Source organism: Spodoptera frugiperda, chromosome 10 (genome assembly GCF_023101765.2).
Source record: "Spodoptera frugiperda isolate SF20-4 chromosome 10, AGI-APGP_CSIRO_Sfru_2.0, whole genome shotgun sequence".
Lineage (NCBI taxonomy): Eukaryota > Metazoa > Arthropoda > Insecta > Lepidoptera > Noctuidae > Spodoptera > Spodoptera frugiperda.
The window spans coordinates 3666685-3689257 of record NC_064221.1 but is presented as its reverse complement, the minus strand read 5'-3'; the positions used below and the strand labels follow the sequence as shown (position 1 = coordinate 3689257).

Below are 22573 nucleotides of genomic sequence, written 5' to 3'. Positions count from 1 at the left end.
AGTCTTCTATTAAGTCGGGGCTGTCCACATTCACTTCAGATTTCTTTGACGCGCTGACATCTGCAGGAGTTTCCATTGTAGGAGCAGTCGTGGACGACATGCAAGTGGTCGTTGCCATGGTTGGTAACGAAGAAGATGGTCCCTTTGAAGCTAAGACCGGAACTTCCTCCCTGCTCACATATTCGTGAAATATTGCTATCGCGGAAGGTGACATTTTGAATTGTAAACACGTCATGTATAATTCGGAATCGCAAAGGATTGTTTTGAATGCATTTCATAATAAATCTTCGCATTCTTTCACTCTCAGTTTGTGGACAATCAATTTCAATACTGTCTTCCACAACGATATCAGGTTCGAGAATTCCCGCTTCAATATTAGGTCTTTGTTGTTCATGGCATGTCTCTCTCCATATTTTAGTTTCTCCATCACTTGACCGTAAATATTTGTTTTCCAAATCAACTCCAAAACATCTAAGTAACTTTCGGGTTGGGGATTAGATTATTATATAGAGCTCCTGCTGGCCCATCTTTTTCAAGAAGTGGAGTCAGTCTTTTATAAATCCGCCGGCAGCGTTCATTGCACGCATTAACGTTATATTCTTTCCTCTCTACCAGCTTGTGATTGAACCTACTCTTCTTTGCCCTTTAGTTGCTAGTATTTTTTCGGGGAATTGGACAGTAGTAATACCCGTTTCGTCGCAATTAAAAATGTTTTTGGGGACAAAATTAGTAACAACGCTGGGGCTTGACTCCATTATAACTTTTTACCTTCAATCACTTAATTTTAATTAGAAAAACACTAAAAACTTACCTTAATGTACTAACGGCCATTACACCACGCTTTTCGATCACTCTCTTCTGATTGATCGATGACGTAAGATGGCCGATTTTGAATTCGAGATATGAACAGAATGCCACATTTGATCCTAACCCAGGATTTTGATTAGATTGTTATATAGCAGATTACCGCTTTTGTTAGGTAGCTTCTAATTTAAGCGATTTTATTCAAATTTATCTGTGTTACCACATTCATAACTCATTTTTTGAAAAATGCACAGATTGCCGTCTTTGAAACTAATCGAGTCAAATGTTACACAAACACGTCCTACGACCGATATTGCACGATCGTGCGTGTTTATTTTGATGGAAAATAATAACGAAACTAATACTTCTAATTAAAAGTTCTTAATAATTATACTTACAGTAACTCATATTCATTCAAATAACATTGAATAATGTTGAATATTCTAAAGAAATTACTAAAATTCGATCTACTTACGTGCGGAGGCGCCAGGATTAAAAAACGCAGCCATCCCTTGGGCGAGTTTTAACAAACTGGCAGGACGAAACGTGCGCGCAGAGCGCTAAACTATTTTTTCTCTCATTCTTTGATAGCCTCAAGATTGATCGGCGGCGGTTTACATTTTTGCTTATAATTTTGTAAAGTCAAAACTCACGATCAATTTAACTCGGTTGGAAAGGGTTACATTAAAAATCAACTGTGTTATAATGGCTTAAGGTAGGAATTGCTTTGGCAATTGATGCCGGTACAACCTTCCAGTTGTACGTAGTACATATTACTTCCATGCATTACAGAAAAAGTTTCAGAAACTTACCGAAATCTTTTCTTTCCTTTTCCTCCAACTTGTCAAAATTAGGTTCAAAAACGCAACAAATTTCTCTCCACGCGGCTAATTTCAAACCTTTGTCTTTATAAATGTCTAAAGTTTTGTCCCAAAGGACAGCCCTTTGTTCCACAAGTGGAATTAAAACTTCCAGTGTTATATTATTAGCCATTGTTATACGTCCACCAACAGCAAGAATTTGACAAGTTCTAACACGCAGCAAACCGAGTACAGACGCGAGAGGCGCGCGGGTGCGAGAGGGAAGGGAAAACACAGTGTTTGTCTACAATCTACATAGAGTTGCCGTTCACGATTTTTTATCGGTTTACGACTGTCGTGCTTGCCGTTCCCACTGTCACGACAAAGTGTCGTCACTGCAAAAATGTCGTAGACGACAGTAAATTGTGTCGTTCTAAATGTGAACACTTCCATTTAAATATATAAGCCATGACACTTAAAACTACACGATTATCTGTCGTCACGACATAGTGGGAACACGCCCTTACAGCTCGTTCCCACCTGTCGGGTGTCGGATCCGTATATTAAACGGAAGTTCTAGTGGCAGAGCATTATATATGACGCTATTCACACTTATCGGAAACCGATTTTGTGTCGGCTCCGACAAGAAATGTCGGGTGTTTTGCCAGCCCTCTACGCCCGGAAAAAAATCGTGTCGGATCTCGCTCGCCTATGATTAAGAACGGCGCTGTTCACATTTGTCTGATGTCGGAGCCGATAACCCTCTCCCCGCTACCCCTCATTCCGTTCGTGCGTACGTCGTACCTGCGATCGCGCACACACACATCGCGGCGCGCAAGCAGAGTTGTTGTGTTTTTATTGTACGCACGTTTGGTGATTCGTAGTAATGGAAAAAAATATCAACCCCGAACAATTGATCACACTAGTTCAGGAAAGAGGTGTCCTTTGGGACAAAACTCTAAATGATTATAAAGATAAGAACCTGAAAATAGCTGCTTGGCGGGAAGTTTGCTGCCTACTCATACCTAATTTTGACAATTTGGACGAAAAAGAAAGACAATCATGTGGTAAGTGTTTGAAGTTATTTATTTAATAATATACGTAAAATTCAAAACATAAATATTAACCATGCGCTTCTGGTTGCCAAGGCACCGAGCCTATTGTTGAAACGAAGTAGTTTGCAAATTCAGACCGTATATCATTTGCAATAGGACCACCACGTGGATTACAGTTTTGCAGTTGTACTTGTTCTTGCATCGGATTTTCTGCCGCATAATGAATATCTTCAAAGTTCAGACCGTCCTTTTCTCTTACAAAATTGTGTAATACTGTACACGCTTTTACAATTTCGATAGCCGTGTCTGGGTGGACATCCAGTGGCCGATGAAATATTCTCCATTTATTGGCTAAAATACCGAATGCGCATTCAACGTACCTTCTTGCCCGACTTAAACGATAGTTAAATATTTTTTTCATGTGGTCTAAATGAGTGCCTCCAAAAGGTCTTAACAAATTTGTTGACAGAGGGAAAGCCTCATCGCCCACGAGAACATAAGGCATATCATTTTGAAGTGTTGCATGTAGAGGCCTTGGTTTTGGTATATTTAAACTACCATCATTCAGTTTCTTCCATATAGTTGACTCCTTGAATATTGAAGAATCGCATTCTTTTCCATACGAGCCAACACTCATAAAAATAAAACGATATTCTGAATCAACAACGGCTAGTAAAACAAATGAAAAATAATCTTTGTAATTAAAATACATCGAGCCAGTATTGTTTGGTTTCACCACTCTTATGTGCTTACCATCAACTGCTCCAAGACAGTGCGGAAAGTTGGCTTTCATATCAAAACTTTTTGCAATTTCCAACCATTTACGCTCATTATCAGGAATTTGCATGAACTCGTCTCTTAATACATCCCAGATAGTGGAACTAATTTCTTTGCAGATTTTACTAATAGTTGACACACCAACTCTGTAACTATAGTGCAATTCTTTGAAGGAACAACCCGATGCGCAATATCTGTAAAATAATTAAGTAGGTAAAATAATTAACATTTCTATATGTACCTATTGTAATTGCAGGTAAATTAGTATCTACAAAGTGGTCGAATCTACGAGATGCCTGGATGCGAGCAAATAAAAATGACGTCAAAAAATCCGGAGCAGGGGCTAAGTTTTCAAAGACATATACAACGTGTAACAAAATACCCATATACATCAAGAAGCCCTGATGAATACAGGTTGAATAGAATCTGTACACAAAGTTTCAGCTTAAAATACGTTAAAAAAAATTTGTACCAAATACTTGGTATCGCATAGTTCTTGATTTCAAATAATATAAACGTATCACCACACTACAGGGATCATTCGCTAATATTACGAAACATTTCTTCTGTCAATCTGATCGCCTAGTACCTGTCTACCTAATTTTGATACGCGCAGCGGCGCGATTGGAAAAATACATAACTTGGTACCATGAAAACATGAGTTTAAAAAGCCCTTCCCCTATCGTTTGTTATGTTATCTAGAAACCGTGTACTTGATATGTATAACCCCTTTTTGTTACACGTTGTATATATAAAGAACAGATGAGTTTTCTGCAAAAAGTGGCTGAGCCTAATCGAACTCATGATTCTGTCAAGAAGCGTCCAACAGATACATGTCCCGAGGCATCAGCGGCCAATACAACAGATATAAATTCAGAGCTGCTATTACCAAGCACTTCCAAAAAGCCCAAAACCTCCTGTCTCGATGACAAAATGAGCCAGTTTTTAGATAGCAGGCTACAGTCAGACAGAAGTAACGAACATCCAATGCTCTCTTTTTAAAGGTGTTCTACCGAGCGTTACGTCTTTTGACGATAATGAAACTTTAGAGTTTCAATCAGGCGTGCTGTCACTGATTCAAAATATTAAAAAGCAGCGTGAAAGTCGTTTATACTCATCAAACTATGGTTGGCATTCACAATCAAGAGATCACGTGCAACAATCTGTATATTCGTCACAAAACCAGAATGTGCACCCACCATTAAACCAGAATAATATCTTCCCTTCAAGTGGATATGGATATTCGACACGCCAACTCGTTGAACCAGCATCACCTACTTTGTCACTACATTCAAGTAATACTCAAGATTCGGACTTAGATTTTAGTAATATTTAACTCCACTAATTTGTTTTCGTAATTAAAAAAAATTAAAGTTATTTCTTTCAATAAATATATGTGAACTAAAAGTGACTGTTTTATCTCTTCCTTTATACAAATTAATATGTATAATTATATTACCTTAAAAATATCGCCAACCTTTCTTCAGTACAAATGCAGTCTCTAAATCTCGTATTTTGGTAGTTTATGCTCACTGATATTTGAGCCAATAGATGGTTGAATGTAGTTATCGACATTCTAAAATAATTGAAAAACTTAATTTCGTCACTCCTCAATTCTGTTATTAAATTCTGAAATGTTCCCAAACTAAATCTTTCTCTCAGGATTGGGTGCACCCAATATTTTCTTTCCTTGGCTGTCTTTCTTCGTTTTCTTCTCAAATAATAATACATCACAACAAGAGCTTCGTCGACGTCCATCGTGCACAATCGCCTCGCGTAGAGTGCTTGAAATTGGCACTAGCTTCGACCGTGGCCGACAACCGATTATTAATCGTGTGTGTGAACAAAGGCGCCGACATCCGATTAATATACGGATCCGATAGCCGACAGGTGGGAACGAGCTCTTACGCTTTCGAATATGTACGTTTATGTAATAATCCGTATATCATATCTATCTTAGCTTCTTCAGGTAATACATAAGGTAACTTAGCAATCATACCTCGTATACATACAATGAAGGAGTCCGCCAGGTTATCATTTTGTTCGTTAGCGAATATATTTCGATATAACTTGTACGCAGGACATGGAGTACCGTACATGCTACGTAATCGTTTAACGGCTTCGGACCACGAGGACACTTCGTTCCGGATCCCTCTCCACCATACTGCAGCCTCGCCGATGAGCAGCATCGGGAGACCACGAAGCGGGCGGCGAGCGGAGGCGGACTGTCGTGTCGTCCGCGTCCCTCGGCGATCGAGTGGCGCGCGCAGCGCATGCAGGCGAGCGGTGGCTCTCCCGCTCACCGTGTAGGTACAATGCTACTTAGAAAAAGGCGGCGTATTACAATTATGATTTACAGCTTAACTATACCTATTTATTAGACATACTTTAATTAAGATACTCCTCATTCTGAGTCGCAATTTATGAAAAGGAGTTGAGATAGTTTCTTGGTGGTCAATTTCCTTCTTCGCTCATTGAGAGTACATCCGGCTTTAGAAAATATGCGCTCGCATGGAACAGGAGGAGGCAAATTGAGCTGTTTTTGTATCTCTGTTAGTTTGTGATTCGCATTGGAACTTCGCCTGAAGTATTCTACAATACTCTTCACCAATATTTGTAATGCCGATTGGACACACAGATTTAAGGTGTGGGTAAACCTTAGTGTGAAATTACAGTGGCAGCGGGGCGGGCAGCGGGAGCGGGTGGCGGGTTAAGCGGAAACGCACATTTTCATGGATGAACACAGTTACAGCGGGGCGATTGAGCGGTCCAGACGTATCTACCTCGAGCAGTATTGAAAATAATAATAATGTCAGATTATTTGGAACCTAGTGCTTATTTGAAGTGGGACCTTTTTTTTTCTAAAAGCAGTCGCCACGACATCAATAGTGATCGATTTAGACATGGAGAGTTTTATACCTTATACGAAAGGCTGCGAAATCATGAAGATAAATTTTATGATTACACTCGAATGACAATAACAACTTTTGATTACATATTAAATGCTGTAAAAACACAGTAATCGAAAACTGCAACTAACTTTATTCCGTTAACCATATCTCCTGAGCAGAAACTTATGTTGACTTTGAGGTAAGAAAACAAAACTTTTAATAATATTCATTAAACTACTATGGGTTACTATTTTTTATATTTTAAAATGTATATTGTTCTTTTTTTATATAGTATATATTTTAAAATGTAATTTATATGTAGGTATGTGGCGACACATTGACAAGTAACAAGTGACAGATGACAGATGACAGAAGTCGCACATAGACTATCGACGAGCAAATCAATGGATGACGTCACAAATATCCTGCATCGCACATATGAAGTTTGCATGCGAATTAACACGGATAGAAAATCCCAACGAACAACAGTTGGGCAGAAAGCCCGCCAGGCTGATCACCTCGCCTGGTCGGAGGATCCTCCTTTTCCTAGGGAACTTTACTCTCTGTTCCCTAAAGTGGTGACCCCGACGTGATTGAAAGCAACCTTCACGGAGCAGATCAGCACCGTCATCCTCATCACCATCTCCCTCACCCATCACTTCTCCGCTGAGCGGTAATCAAGTCGCAGCCAACCAGCCTCTTCGGCCTCATCAGGGACCACCATACGCTACATCGAAGATATGCAGCCTGGTTCTTCCCTACGGCCTCATCAGCGTCTAGGCACAGCATTCTCTGCACACGTGGATGGAGCACAGGGTTTGATGTTAAAAATTCCTCCATGGATTGGTTGGCATTGTCATGGATGATTGCTAGAAACTCCTTGATATAGGGTTGTTTTACTCGCTCACTATTAGAGAGAAAGTTTAACATTGTAGTCCTTCTAGCCTCAGCTGGTGTCGGGGTGGACTCTAGATTGACCGCCTCTGGGTTCATGAATAATAGGGAGTAATTTTTGTAATCTGATAGGAATGGACTAGAGATACGTGCAATTATCTTGTTAACTGTCATGTCGGCTGACTTCAGGAATAATTTTAGGGATGCTATATCAAACGACAGTTGATCGGGAGCTCCTTTAATTAAAACAGAAGGATAAAGGACTACCGGGTATCCTCCTAGAGTTCTGGGGGTTAGACATAAGCCTAATAGAACCTCAGTAGGTTGTAGTTGGTTGGGAGGGGACAAGATGGCAGGTGCGTGAAGTTTTTTCTTCTGATTATTTGCGGCTGCAACAGTGAAAGTCCTATTCCTATCCAAAGACTGGTGGAATGGGTTCTTCTGAAGGTAAGGTCTTCTAATATTACATTGAAACAAACCTATCAACTCAAATAGATAGAGAAAGAACAAAGTTTGTGTGAAATTATCTGCAGCTACTGCAGAATATAGATTCGCGGCTAGTGAGGACAGACTAGATTCTATTGTTGGGTAATCTTCATTACAACATCTAAACATCCTACATGACTTCTTCCAGGATGTGGTAAGTGAAACTCCTCCTTTAATGGGGTATTTTCCGTATAGGTAAAAATCTTTAGAAATCCATGTTTCCTCTAATTTCAATGGAGGGCCAATTAAGGATAATTTATCTTTCAGTGATTGGAGAAAGTCATTCACTTGTTTGAGGGCGTATTCCTCTGGAATGTTGGGGTCAAATGTTAATAATAACATTTGGTTATCCCCTTGCCCCATTATGGACATATTAAAGATATACTTCTCAGCAACTAATCTGATTAATATTACGGTCCATAGGGTCCATCCTTTTTGCCTCAAACCCTCTATCCCTCCTAGGTGATGTCTCCAACACCCGATGTCTGTCCTGAATCCATCATCAACAACTGTAGGAAGATAAGATCCATCTATTAGATATAGGAAGGAATTATAGAACATCTCATGAGTTCGAGTGAAACAATTATCCAGACCAAACATCGTGTCAATTGTATGATAGAATGGCTGGGTATCGGGGGCTCTCATGTTAGTATTCCATTTAGAGAAGTCTAAACTTATTAATGAATAAAAGAAGTAGAATAGTTAAACTTTTAATAAGAATCAACAATGTTAGAAATAAAAAAGAATTAGTAATTATTCAAATTATCTTGCGGTGCACTATGATAACCATATTGTGTCATGTATGGATCTGGCAAACTTTCTTGTTGCAGCTCGGCCATAATAATGAAATTTATTTTGTTTCTGACTGACATGCATGTCATGACATGCAAGTCTTCCACTCCAGCGCCACTAGTTTTGCTAGATTCCACCTAAAAACAAATAACATGCCGAATAAATAATATCTACTTAGTTAATTAAGTACCTACATACCTACACAATAAATAATAATAATAATAAAGTTATTTTGACTTATTGTGTGATCTGTTTTATTTTATTTCTCACCTTATTCCGTTCTCGTCTGTAGGCAGCTCTGAGATGTTCTATTTTTTTCTTAATTTCGGTAATAGTCGCAAGGGGATAATATGTCTTCCATTTTTCTAAAAGTATTTGAAACGCTTGATTGCGTGCCTCTTTATTACAATAAAGGCTATGCGCCGTATTCCACAAACATGGAAAGTCTTTATACAACTCCAACAGCTCTATGACAGCTCTTTTCTCCGTACTAACGATGTCTTCTTGGCGTTGCTCCGAATCCATGTCTGAGAACACGTCGCGACGTGTTGCGCGTACGGTGGCACAATAGCGACTAGATCAAAAAATGGTGCGGTGCGCCGTCCACACGATCGAACCGGTTCGGAACGCACCGCGTTCGATGTGCAAGCGCTCCGAACCAGCCGTACCGATATTAATAATAATAATGTCCCACGGACCGTGCGCCACACGATCGAATATGGTTCAAAGCGCACCATGTTCGTGGTCCGGCCCGAACCAAGTTCGATCGTCTGTGAATGCTTTAGAGGGATGGTATTGCTGGTATACTTTTGATAAAATGAATGGCCGAATTCTCTACTGAGTGAGGTGTTTTATTTTTAGGAACAGTTTTACCTCTAGGGTGGCTAAAGAGGAGACTCTTTTGCCAACTCAGACGATGCATTGGCTAAAGTATAAGCAACATATTTTGGGCTAACACCCAAAGTGTCCACTATATTTTTTTTTTACAAAACTAAATAACATAAACACTCTTAATATAAGAAGTGATTTTACCTTTGCTTTGCAGAGGCTTAGACATAGAGGTCATTCCATATTATATATATTTTGCACCTGGTTCGCCTGTGTTGCCTCCTGAAGTCCCAGCCTGGGAACTAAAGTCTATTTTCCTCTTTTTTATACTTGTCCTTGTAGGCAAAAGTGATTCATCTTGGATGTTAACTGATGTATCATTTGTGTCAAGTTGTTGTTGCATCCAATCATCAGCATTGTCCAATTCAAAGATGACATTTTCTGTAGCACCTACTCAATCACCACCAAATGAAACATCACACCCACTCACATGTGGATCCCAAAACACTTGTCACTTTCTCTAGGATTTCATCGGGTGGAATGTAATCTGGTTTGCCACTACCTGTCTGCAATAAAATAAAACACATTATTATTAATTTGGGTGATCGCGATCTGCCAAGCCTTTTCCCAACTATGTTAGGGTCGGCTTCCAGTCTAACCGGAAGCAGTTGTTTTATAATAAAAAAAACTGTCTTAACGTTACGTCATGGAATAATAAAAATAGTGTGCTGCTTAACTAAAATAATAGAACATTTATCTATTTGCAAATAATCGTTACTAATGATCATCATGTTTATAACATGTGATTTAATACTATAAAATATATGAGATCATTCTTCATACGCTTTTGCAATAAATTATTTGAACGGAACACTTCTTCCGTAGAAAACAAAAAATAATTAGTTAAGTATTTAATTCATAATGGCACAGTAACAGTCTTTTAGTAGTAACTAAATCTAATTAATAAATCACAGCATACATATGCTTAATGCACCAGCTGCCCTTAACAGGTGCCAATTGCATAATATCTCCAAAAACTAAAATATTAAGTCCACCAAAAACTTCTTGAGATTTTTTTAATTCTTGTAAACGTAGATGAATACTTTATAAAACTTCATAAGACACCATCGATATTTCGTCTATCACAAGCCATCAAATATGACGCCATTTTCTCCGCATATCCTCCAGACGCGCTGTCCTGTCAATTGTGTGTATACTGAGGCTCGACCTTTCTCCGTTCCCAAAGAAAACGCACTATGGAGGGTTTTCCGTTGATAAGCCGTGCTGCCACATCAGTAGGTGCGGAAATTTCAACAAAACTTGCATGCTACAATTGTTCTACATATGTATGGGGTGCATAACACAAAATTATACACTATCACAAAAATGGGTGCATAACACAAAATTATACATTAACTATCACAAAATTACACACTAACAAAGACCATTAAAGTCTGGACAAAAGATTACTCAGTGCTGCCCTGCCTTGAAGAAGCTCACTTTGATTACTATTAGCACCAACACTATCAGACGCGTTATCATGTTGAGCATCATTTTCTACTTCCATAACAGGTGGAGAAGGTAAATTAGCCTCTAAAGCCATGTTGTGTAACACACAACAAGCAAGTACAATTTTCTTAGTAACCATAGGATGGTAATGCAAGGTACTGTGTCTTAGTAAACACCTCCAGCGTGACTTCAGCAATCAAACCTGTAACATGATTTCATTGAGATATGATAAAGGCACTTAATAATGTTATGTACCTAAGTAGGTAAGGTTAGAAGATTAAAACGTATCTTGAGTTGTAAACTAATTTCACTTTTAATGAGTTAAATGCCACAAATCATTACAAGAAGAGACTCCAAAAAGTTTGTTTATCTAACCTAAAACGATGAACAAATTCCAAATCCGGTATATTTACAATTTGGTCCAGTTTACGACGATTTATTCTTGTTTGACGTCTTTGCAATGCTGCTTCATTATTAATCTTAAAGAATGCATTTTCACTAATGAATTGAACTTAAATATATAATTATACAATATCGGATACACGTGTTTCCGCTTGTGCCACGAGACAAGGGGGTCTTCGTTGCGATTTATCAGCGGCTCCTGTACAATTCCAGTAGCAATAGGGTTAGTTGGAATAAGCGCAGCTACCTCTTGGTCAAAATCCTGCCAAATGGATGACGATGATGAGTCGTCGTAGAAGTGGATGGCTGCATTACCATCGGAACGATGTTTCCCACGTTGTTAAGGCCGACCTTCTTCTTAAGGGCCGACAGTGCTCTTTCATATGTATTTATGTCTTAAAATCCTCTTTGCTTGAACCTAGGATCTAAAATACTCGCTTCAGCATATAGCATATGAGCTTCGACATCTGTTTTCTCATAAAATCTTTTGTATACCTGTTCTTTCAAAGTTTCGACAAAATGTTGTGTTTGTATTGTTAATGTGTTTGTGTCGTATTTATTAAGGTGCTGTCTGAGAAGTTTACAGTAAACAATTACCTTAGAAAGGCTCACTTGCTTTTCGATATCAGAAAGGATTCCACAGAGGTTCTCTTTTAAAAACTGCAGCAATCAATATTTCATCCATTGTTTTCTTCTAACCTGCCTAGCGGCTCGCAACAAAAAACCAACACGTTTGTTTACATGGATGCACGTCAAGCGACTAGCTTGGCGCAAAGCGCGCAGTGCGGCTAGTCGCGTTCATTTTAGAACGTTCGTTTTACTAAGATGCTCGCTAGGTGACGCGCTAGACACTAGGCGCTAAGCAAGCCGCCTGCCTGTGCGGACGTGGCCTTAGATTTATACCTGGATCTCTTTATAAAGTCATCATTAAAAATGTTTGCCTGCCATTCTTTTTTCGTTGTTAAAACGATGCAGTAATTTAAGTTTCTCAGCTAAATCATAAGCAAGCTTTAAAAATTCTGTTTTGGACAATTGCATGCAACGGTCAGCTAAGTCTTTGATATGACTTCCCAACAAGTTCTCGTACTAAGCGTACTAAGCTCTCGTAAGCTATAATGCCTTGATCACACGTACCGAGCAAATCGGCGAGACAGTAAAATGTTTCTCGGCCGAGACAGTGTAGTAAGCGAGTAGCTGTTCACACACGTTTTGAAATAAGCACAGTCAGTTCAGTTCTATTGAGACTACAGTTCGGACATGATGGATCGTAAAAAGATAATTAGAAAATATACTAAGTTACTTATTCCACTATTAGTAGAAGAATTAAATGAACTGCTGCAAACTGTTTTTAATGAATTAGAGGTAGAAGATCCTGATGAATTAAGAATGCTTTTAAGAATGGATGTACAACATTTTGATACATTGTTAGAAAATATTACTCCATTGATACAGAGGGAAGATACAGTCATGAGAGAAGCTATAACTGCAAAGACTAAACTACAAATAGCGTTATGCTATTTGGTAACTGGCGCGAGCTACCGTTATTTGCAGGCTTTTTACAGAGTATCTCGGGCTGCAATATCATCACTTATACCGGAAGTCATGGATGCAATATTTACTTATTTGGAAAATTATTTAAAGGTACGTACTTTTTTTACATACTAAAAATAAAACTTGAGTGAATTTATTACTTTTTTTATTAATTTCAAACAAAGGGTACAAAAAAGACAAAAATAAAAATCAAACTTTTTGTCTTCCATCTGTTTCCATAGCTGCAAACATCGCAGCTGCTACAATGTCATTAGTGCTCATAGAATCTGGCGTAGCGTTGACATTAGGTACAGGAGTAGATGTTGCAGCAAAGATTGTTTGCGATGTAGAGGGAGCTGGTGTTGGTAGTTGTGGCGGAGAATCCACATAAGTTACATCAAACTGATAATAGTCATTACTCGTGTCTGAATATACAGAAGACGGCGTTTGGTAGCTGTGATTAGAAAAAGACGAAGTAGTTCTTTGTCTAAGTTCTTTTATCCCAAATTCTGTCAGAATATTCTGGATTCTACTTTGTGCTATTAGAGCATTCTCTGCCGATAAATTCTTAAGTTGTAATGCAACACTCCTTCCAAACACATCAAATACGGTTTCACTCTCAGAATTTATCCCATCATTTAACTTTTTGAGATCAGAAACAGCTTGAAAAATTTCTTTAGTTCTCTTTTTAGCTCTCGCAGTATTTCCAGTGGTAGTCGTAATTACAGTAAGTGGTGCTTGCTGGTCGTTGCTTGTATTAGCTAATACTTCCTGGTTGATGTTTGAATGCGAAGATGTAGCAGAGCTACTGTCCTGAGAAACTGTGTCTTCATTAGTAGGACCAGGAATCTGTGAAATGAAATGAAAATAAATTATTGTTTCAGGTACCGCAGAATAATGAAGAATGGAAAGAAATAGAATTAGGCTTCAGAACAAGGTGGAATTTCCCTGGTTGCCACGGCGCTATAGACGGGAAGCATGTGATAATTCAAGCACCACCGAATTGTGGAAGTGAATATTTTAATTACAAGGGTTCCAACAGTGTGGTTTTGATGGCTGTGGTTGATCACGACTATTGTTTTCGATATGTAAATATTGGGGCTAATGGAAGAAATTCAGATGGCGGGATATTCAAAAACAGCAAATTACGTAGTGATCTTGAGAATAATTTGCTTCCAAAAGGAGGATTTTTAGTTGGAGATGATGCGTTTCCACTAAAATCATATTTATTAAAACCATACAGTGGCACAAATCTTTCAACGAAACAAAAAATATTCAATTACAGAGTCTCTAGAGCACGAAGAATCGTCGAAAATGCATTTGGTATTCTGGCAAGCAGGTTTAGAATTTTTCAAAAACCCATACCAACTAATGACCAAACCACCGATAAAATTATTCGCGCCTCATGTGCGCTGCACAATTGGTTACGTCTCACAAGTCCCGGCCATTACTTTCCAAGGGGTTGTGTTGATGAAGAAGATATAGATTCGGGATCCGTTTCTGAGGGGAGTTGGAGGCGAGAACTTATAGCTACTTTGCCAACTATCACTGATCATAGCGCCAACAATGCAGCACGTACAGCAAGGGAGCTTCGAGATAAATATGCAGAGTTCTTCAGTGGGGCAGGTGCCGTATCGTGGCAAAACAGAATGATTTCATAATTTTATTTAAGAAATAGGGAAAACTAGGGACACTTCATCCCTAGGCGACATATTTTAACGATGTTATAGATATTTTAATCGGTAACAACAGTAGAAATCTCCCAAATGTACGGTGAACTGGTATTTTTTCATGATATTTGGGCCGAAAACTACTCTCCCTGATATTATATCAGGAAGAGTTGATTATTTATTAATTTATGACCTGAAATATAAAAATAACTTGGCCTCTTTCGAATGTTTGATAAATATTGAAAGAACCATGCCCATTTTTGCCCCAGAAACGCCCAGATAAAGTAAATTACAAGATTGAGGTAATAAATAAAAATTTGAATTAAATTGTTAATTTTAAGTCCTAAGAAGCACTGGATAAAAAATAAAAAAAATACGACTTTTTGTTGACCACCGATCGGGGCTTTTGACAGAATAATGTTTCATTCATGCTTTTTGCATTTATCACGGTCTGGAATCATGTCTTTTGGCCGGTTTATTCACTCGTTGTGTTTTTACAAATTATTTTGAATAATGATAAACTAGTATTATAGTGTTGCTGTTTTATTTGTATATTAATGATACTATCGGTAAGATTAACTTCATAATAAGTAACCGCATGTAAATTATCTTACTAGTAAAAAATATGAAACGTTATTTTTTTAACATCTTTTAAGACTGGCAACACTGATTCATTCATTCACTCTGCGTCTGCTGCTGTGTTTACGTTTACTCCGATTGTGCTTTTCCGTTCAATTTAAAATCTACTTCGGCTACGTTTTATGGATATTGATAGTGTCGTTTTATTCAGTGACTTCGGCTTTTCTTATACGGACTTCGTTGTGTTTTGTGATTTGGACTTTTCGTTTGTGACACAAAATGTTGCGTTGCTTGAACTGTGGGTTACGCGTTCAACGCATACAGAGGCATGTTGTTACAACTTTGCCTCAAGAGTTGCTAATTATCTTGTCTATTTGGCTGAGAATTGAATATGTAAGTATCATTATTATATACATTCAGAATCTGCAGGACGGTTATACACGGTGTAGTTTTGAAACTACAATATATCAGAAGATTGTAATAAAACTCATAAATAATTATGTAAAAATACGATACTTCGTCAAAAATCAATAATACTTTATAATACTTGTTATTTTATTTTTCTAATTTTAACTGATTTTCAGAATAACTAACATAATTACCTTCTGAAATATCGTGCAACTTCAAAACTATACCTTGTATAGAGTATGCATGCACGATAACTTGAAACGTGACTGCGAGAAAAATATATTACTTAATACAGTCGAACTTCAACTCTTATCGTGGACGTGTAAAATATTTTTTTTGTTTTCTTAGTTAATCATTTCTTATGGTATGTGAGACCTACTAACACCGACTGTTTTGTTTTCAGCTCCCTATGGAAGATGTAATATGTCATGCATGTTATGTATTCTTACAAAATGCTGATGTAAACACACCTAGAATATTAGGTCATACTAATATCTGTGCTGGCTGTGGCTGTTCTTTGAATGAAGCTAGACTTCATTCTCTCGAAGAAAATGGACCATTATATGATTTTTTTCCATGGATTAGATCAGTACAGGTATTTATTTAAATCCTTAAACACCTATTAAGTACTACTTACATTGAATATGATTAATGGTAATGACACATAATTATAACAATTTGGAAAATAATCCTTATAACTATATCAGTGGTAATAGTTTTTACAATGACAATCATTTTATGCATTTTTTTAATATATTCAAGTATGATAAATGTCAGAGCTCTCTTAATTTGCATTATATTGTTTATTCAACTTAGTAAATCAAGAGATTGTGTATTTTATATTTTTTAACACTGCTTTATTTTTAACAATCATAAATATTTTCAGAATGGAAGAGATAGCTATGCTGTTTGTCATAATTGTTGGCGGCGAGCTAGCCGACAATTTGAACAAGATTCTCAACGAGAAATGGCTATACCACAATTGCCACCTGTACCTGCTCCTGCTCCAGCACCTGCCCCTGCTCCGGCACCTGCCCCTGTCCCGGCACCTGCACCTGCTTCTGCCTCTCAGCTGGGCCAGAGATCAGTTGGAATGGTCAATTTACCTCATTACAAGAGAGCTGCTAGTACATCAAGACACTGCATTTATTCCGACTGCGGTTATGTACCTATGCATTTAATACCAACATTTATTAAAAATATGTTAATTGTAGATTACAACTATTATGTGCCCCGGTATTCACGTGTTTGCCATCACCATTTGTATTCTAATACTTGGCGTGAATTACCAGAACAATCATCTTCAATATCAAGTTTTAGTATAAATCAAATAGAAGATTTAGTTAATATGGCAAAACAAAAACTGTCACATTTAATTTTGAATGTGTTGAAGAAATGCCCAACCACATATGCCATTATTGGACTGGACTGGAAGTGTCTGAATTCATTATTTTATTTAATGAGTTACCTTTAGCTAATCAGGTACCATCACCAAAATCTGCTTTGGCTATCTTTTTAATTAAAATGAGGACAGGGGACAGTAACAAGAGATTGTCTTCATTATTTAATATACCTCGATCAACTATGGAGAGGCACATGAACATTGTACGCTTATGTTTTATGGAACATTTTGTACCATTACATATTGGATTGCAGCATCTTAATAGAGAAGATGTCATAAGAAGAAATCTGAGTATTCTAAATGCTTTGTTTGGCAATCCAAATGGCTCTGATCAAACCAGACCTGCAATCACAATATGTGATGGCACTTACATATATATTGAAAAGAGTTCCAATTATTTCTATCAAAAGGAAACTTATAGTTTACACAAATATGTGAACCTCGTTAAACCATTTCTTTGTGTGTGTACAGACGGGCACATTATTGATGTGATCGGCCCTTATGCTGCCACTCAAACCGATGCAGAAATAATGAAAGATTTATTTACTGATGAATCTGGACCCATGCGATCATTTTACAGAGAGGGAGATGTATTTATACTCGACCGAGGATTCAGAGATGCGATCCCACTGTTGGAGGCCTGTAATTATAATGTGCAGAAGCCTGAGTCGTTAAATGAGGGAGAACGACAACTAACAACTATTCAGGCAAACAAAAGTCGATTAGTGACATTATGTCGATGGGTAGTGGAAGTAGTCAACGGACGATTTAAAAGGGACTTTATTTCGCCAGGATTTTTTTAATAGAGCTCATGCACATTTAATGAGTGATTTTAAAATTGCAGCTTCATTAATTAACAGATTTCACCCCACGCTTCAAGATCGGCCAGATGCTTCTCTTATTATAGAAAGAGCCTTGAGGTATCAACATACTCCTAATTACTTAGCAGAATTTGTAACAAATTATAATTTAAACAGGCGATCGGTTATGTTTAGACGCATAGACGGCAGGTTTCCTCAATTAAATATATTTCCCGTATTTAGTTACTCAGAATTGATTATTTTCGCATTGGGCCCATATCAGGTAAAACAAGCACGATCATATTATGGCGAACATGTTCGACAAAATGGCTTGTATGAAATTGAAATATGTCCTGAGCTGGAACACTCTGAAGAAATGGTTGCGGCCGTTGGAGGAAATAGACCTTATTTATTAAGGGGTCGAATCCAGTCGCGCCATGTTGGTCGGCGTAAATATTTTACGTATATTTTAATTGACACTCAGCCCTCGAGTAGTAATTGCTTAGATGCAATATTAGGTTACTGTTGCAACTGTCTCGTGGGTAACAGAACAGTGGGATGCTGTTGCCACGTTATGGCCATAATATGGTATTTGGGTTGGGCTAGACACCAAGACAATATATCGCCGCCAGCATCATTCTTAGACAATATATTACTTGTAATTGAAGAATAAAACATTTAACACTTATACTGCTTTTTTTATTTTATTCGAAACTTGTACTCAATCGCCACAAACCTTGAATGCAGCAATAGATCAGTATTTTATCAGTCAGAGAACATTATTTTACCCCATTTAATTGAAACAACCTAAGTATTAGATCTGTTAATAAAATAATTATTGTAAATGCTTACAGATCAGACAGTACCTACCTAATACAAATGTTGGTATTTTTATTTGCCTTTAAGTCAAGCAGTTAATTGATGTCAAATATAAAAATATAGTTTAATACAACCCGTTCTATTTTATCACAATATGCTTTTATAATCTCATCAAAAATACCCATTTGTTGTGAGTCATTAGTCTCTTTCCATATTGAGTTCTGTTTACTCGAGTACAAGTTTTGCATCGAACCTAATCGTTTTCACATTTATATTGACACTATACTATAGAAACAAGACTAGTAGGTAGACGTAGGCCAGATCAGTGTCCTTTTATACTTAAATATAAGTGATGATCATGAAGTTCCTAATAAAAAACTAATAGCATTGCTGTCCGTAAACGATACAATGCATATAAAATATCAGTAGTAAGTTATCATGTTTAATATAGAATTACTTGTGAATCGGTGCTTTAAATGACATAAAATCTAGATATTATAAAAATACTATTAAAAGGCTATCATATGACATAGGGCTGCAATTTGGGCATCGCATGACAGTGCTGACTTTTAGCTCCATACTAATATGGGCATGGTCCTTTAAACTGGGAAGTATAATACATTCAACGACGGTAAAAAATATAATAAATTAGCGATAAAAATAAAAATAGGGAATCAAGTGTCCCCAGTCTCCCTTATCTACATTCTTATAACATAAAAAATAACAATAAAAAGTACTTACGTTTTCAAAAACATTTTTGTTTAAATCTTTTGAAAACACCTCTTCCATCTCTTTCAGCCATTTAATATTAGAAGTGTACACATTACTGAGACCCGCTCCGGATTTCTTCGATTCTTGAATTTTTTTTTTTCTTGTTGGTACGTCGACCGTAAATTTTTAATTTTGTTTTTAACTTCTACCGTACCGAATCCCGTTATATTCATTCCATTAACTATGGAATTATATGCTGCATCCCGTTTTTGCTTTATCTTGTATTCAGGAGATTGAAAGTTCCATAGACACGGATGTAGTTTATATAAAGGCGCGGGCCCACCGCGGCGCACGGAGAGGCTACGCACGTGTATTAAGCTTCGCTTTGTAAGAAAATGTATGTGGCTGTGTCCACTGCAACCCACGGAGAGGCTACGCATGAATTGACGTCATTGATACATGCGTGGCTTGCTCGAATAGGCGGTTACATAGCTCAACGCTGTCAACGTGGGTCTACGTTTCCACTGGAGTACACGAATATGACCCACAACTATGTACAACTCACTTATCGCAGCGCAGTTTTCAGTCATACACCTTGTGGAACGGACGCATTTCATGTTTCTCGTATAAATCGTATCGAGGTACTGATAGAATGGCATTGACACTGACTTTGCTAGACAGTTCTTCTGACGATGAATCCGAAAGTGAGATTGATGATCTAGTCTTGGGTGAATTGCAAAAGAAAAGAAAACACCGGTTCTGGATTGAAAATCATATTAAATTCAGAAATAAACATGGAGAATACAAAACATTATTTATGACATTAAGTGATGAAAAGTTTGAAAATTACTATCGACTATCACGAAAAGACTTCCAGATTATTCATGAAATGATTAAAAGTAAAATAGAAAAAAGGAATACTAATTATCGGGAATCTATAAGTACTGCTGAAAGACTCGCCATCGCCATTAGGTATGTTTTTATTTTATTAATTATTTTTGAATGGTTCGAGATTCAAACAGCTGGAAATGTATCTTGAGGTTGAGGCAAGGGGTTGGCGTCAGACACGGGTCTCACATCAGGCAGGGGGCTGCAACCAGGCAAGGGGCTGGCGTCAAGCACGGGTCTCACATCAGGCAGGGGGTTGCAATCAGGCAAGGGGCTGGCGTCAAGCAAAGGGCTGGTTTGATAATTTGTGGCGCTTCTATAGCCATAAGAAGACGAATTGGAAGGTGTGGAGGAGTAGTAAGTATTCATTGAGTCATAGGACAATGCTTCTTCTTCAGCACGAGTAATTGTTTCAAAAATTTCTCTTTGGACTCGTAGTTGTAAGTACTTTGGTAGATCACGTGTCTTTTGACAGAAACTTTCAAATAAATGAGATAATGCATCTTGTGGTCGATTAGCATCAGTAATATGCTTTCTTATTTCATCTCTTTCAGCTCGTCTTTGCTCTCGATTTTTCTCTCGGCGCTGAATAATCTCAGTAATTTCCAGTTGCTTGCTGTTCTTCTTCCCAGATTGAATTGTAGATGTTGTTGAGAGTGAATATTCAGCCGGTGGGGGAGGTGATCCAACAATATCAATATCCGTAATTATTGTATCAGATGTGTTTTCAGTGTCGTGTCCTTGTGTAGGATTCGAAAAATTATTTTGAAATAGGGATCAGAGTTAGCATCTGTGTTATCTACAAAATGAAGATATCTACGTACAGTTTGATATCGCTTTAGTGGCATCAAGTCGGCAACCATCGGAAATCGAGTATCAGCGGCCCAATAATCTAGGTACGAAGGCATGCTCACTATTCCCATAATCACTTTTATGGCAATAAATTTGCGCAATTCAGCAACTGACAAGTTTATAGATCGGCCTTTTTCCTGAACTGAATACATATTTGTGTAGTGACATATTTCTTCAAACAAATCATCCGAAAAGAAGTCGCTAAAATAATCTAGTGGTGTTTTGCCGTCTGGTATATGTTTTTCTTATACATCCGGTTCTAATTCAGCACAATATTGAAAACGCCCTTTTGACCATTGGAACTTCAAATCAATTTTCTTCGTTTTACGGCTAGTCGTCGTAAGACGAGGCCTATTCGAGGTTGTGTTTTGCTGACGGCGTCTTTTACGAGTATTACGATTTGCAGTAGGTGTCGAAACAGAAGGATGCAGAGAATGTTGAGGAGAGTTACCTATTTGGTTAATTATGAAAGATGGTGTTATTGAAGGTATACTTGAAATTGGAGACATAGTTGGTAACGAACTTACAGATGGCAGCGATATATTATTTACTAAGGGGTCACCATCACAATTGTCATTTTCACCAGGGCTGGTATGGACAGTTTCAGCAATGTTCAGGTCATCATCATCAGAAGAATCTATATGAAGCCTTTCTAGAGACGAGTCAATAGATGGCGCTTCAGAAGACTCAGAAATTCTGAACTCATTTTCTGAGTCCGATGTTCCGCTGACTTCGGAAGCAGCATTATCTTGCGGTACAAGTGCCAAAATACGACTTGATCTTGAAGTCTGAAATGTAAAAACGGTATTGCAGGCAACCAATCCAAGTATGCTTACTTGCATGACAATGTGCAGGTTAGTGCTGAGTGCAAAAGATTATTGATATATTAGAAAAAGCACTGTGGCAAGACAAAAAAACAGGCAAACAATGCATCAACGGGCATTATACATTGTGTATTAGCCTCTATTATTGTTAAGCATAATTAACACACAAAACTGCCACCATACATCACACCATGCAGTGTTGTTGAGTATACTCAACATACGTATTTGTTAGTCAATCACACACCAACGAACTTTGTTAATGATATACAACCTTCTGAGGCTTCTTTTGTACTGTCTGGAAACCACTCTCGTCTACGTTAAATATTTTATTAGGAGTCAGGCAATTAGTCTCAACAATTTTTTCGTATATATCAAAAAAACTATTAATATTTTCTCTGTTGAATCCTTTAGCTCGGTTTAAGGAGGTGGCTTCCGGTTGTCGAAGGCTGATTTTATCATTATGTCGTTTCATGAAAGCATAATACCAGGCCTTGCCTGCCATCTTCTTTGTGCTATTAAAATTATGAGCAATAGAGTTCTTTTCTGCAATTTGGTAAGCTAATCTGCGGATATCGGTAATTGTTAAGCCAAACATATGTTCTTCCAGCGTCAAAATGTGTTGAACTAACAAATTTTCAAAGTCATTGTTAAAAACAGTAGGCCTGCCTTTATTTATTTCCACACTTTCATTCGGTAAACTTTTATCTAAATGTCTCTTCAGTGTAGCTTTCGGAATTTTGTGCAACCTAGCGGCATTCATTTAAGCCAACACCTCCGCTTCTATAATCATGTATTGCGTTTTGCAAATCATCCGGTTTCCATTTGTAATAGGTTTTTGCTGTCATCTAAAAC

The 22573-nt window shown here is 37.7% G+C and overlaps 2 protein-coding genes across 4 annotated transcripts; one reads left to right on the top strand and one right to left on the bottom strand.

The window, feature by feature from the left end:
• Positions 1-2667: 2667 nt before the first annotated feature.
• LOC118271408 (uncharacterized) lies at positions 2668-5194 on the bottom strand. Of its 2 annotated transcripts, XM_035587496.2 has the most exons (3): positions 4896-5194; positions 3413-3630; positions 2668-3328 (listed from the first exon to the last, which is right to left on the bottom strand). In XM_035587496.2, exons 1-3 carry the CDS (start codon positions 5192-5194, stop codon positions 2727-2729), a joined length of 1119 nt encoding a protein of 372 aa, XP_035443389.2. In that variant the 3' UTR covers positions 2668-2726. The 2 variants fall into 2 exon arrangements, with proteins under 2 accessions (XP_035443389.2, XP_050552273.1); XM_050696316.1 differs by having other exon boundaries at positions 2668-3630.
• A 7283-nt stretch (positions 5195-12477) lies between these two features.
• LOC118275338 (putative nuclease HARBI1) lies at positions 12478-18315 on the top strand. Of its 2 annotated transcripts, XM_050696318.1 has the most exons (4): positions 12478-12879; positions 13653-15410; positions 15829-16020; positions 16312-18315. In XM_050696318.1, exons 1-2 carry the CDS (start codon positions 12496-12498, stop codon positions 14427-14429), a joined length of 1161 nt encoding a protein of 386 aa, XP_050552275.1. In that variant the 5' UTR covers positions 12478-12495; the 3' UTR covers positions 14430-15410; positions 15829-16020; positions 16312-18315. The 2 variants fall into 2 exon arrangements, with proteins under 2 accessions (XP_050552275.1, XP_050552274.1); XM_050696317.1 differs by having other exon boundaries at positions 13653-16020.
• The last annotated feature ends 4258 nt before the right edge of the window (positions 18316-22573 follow it).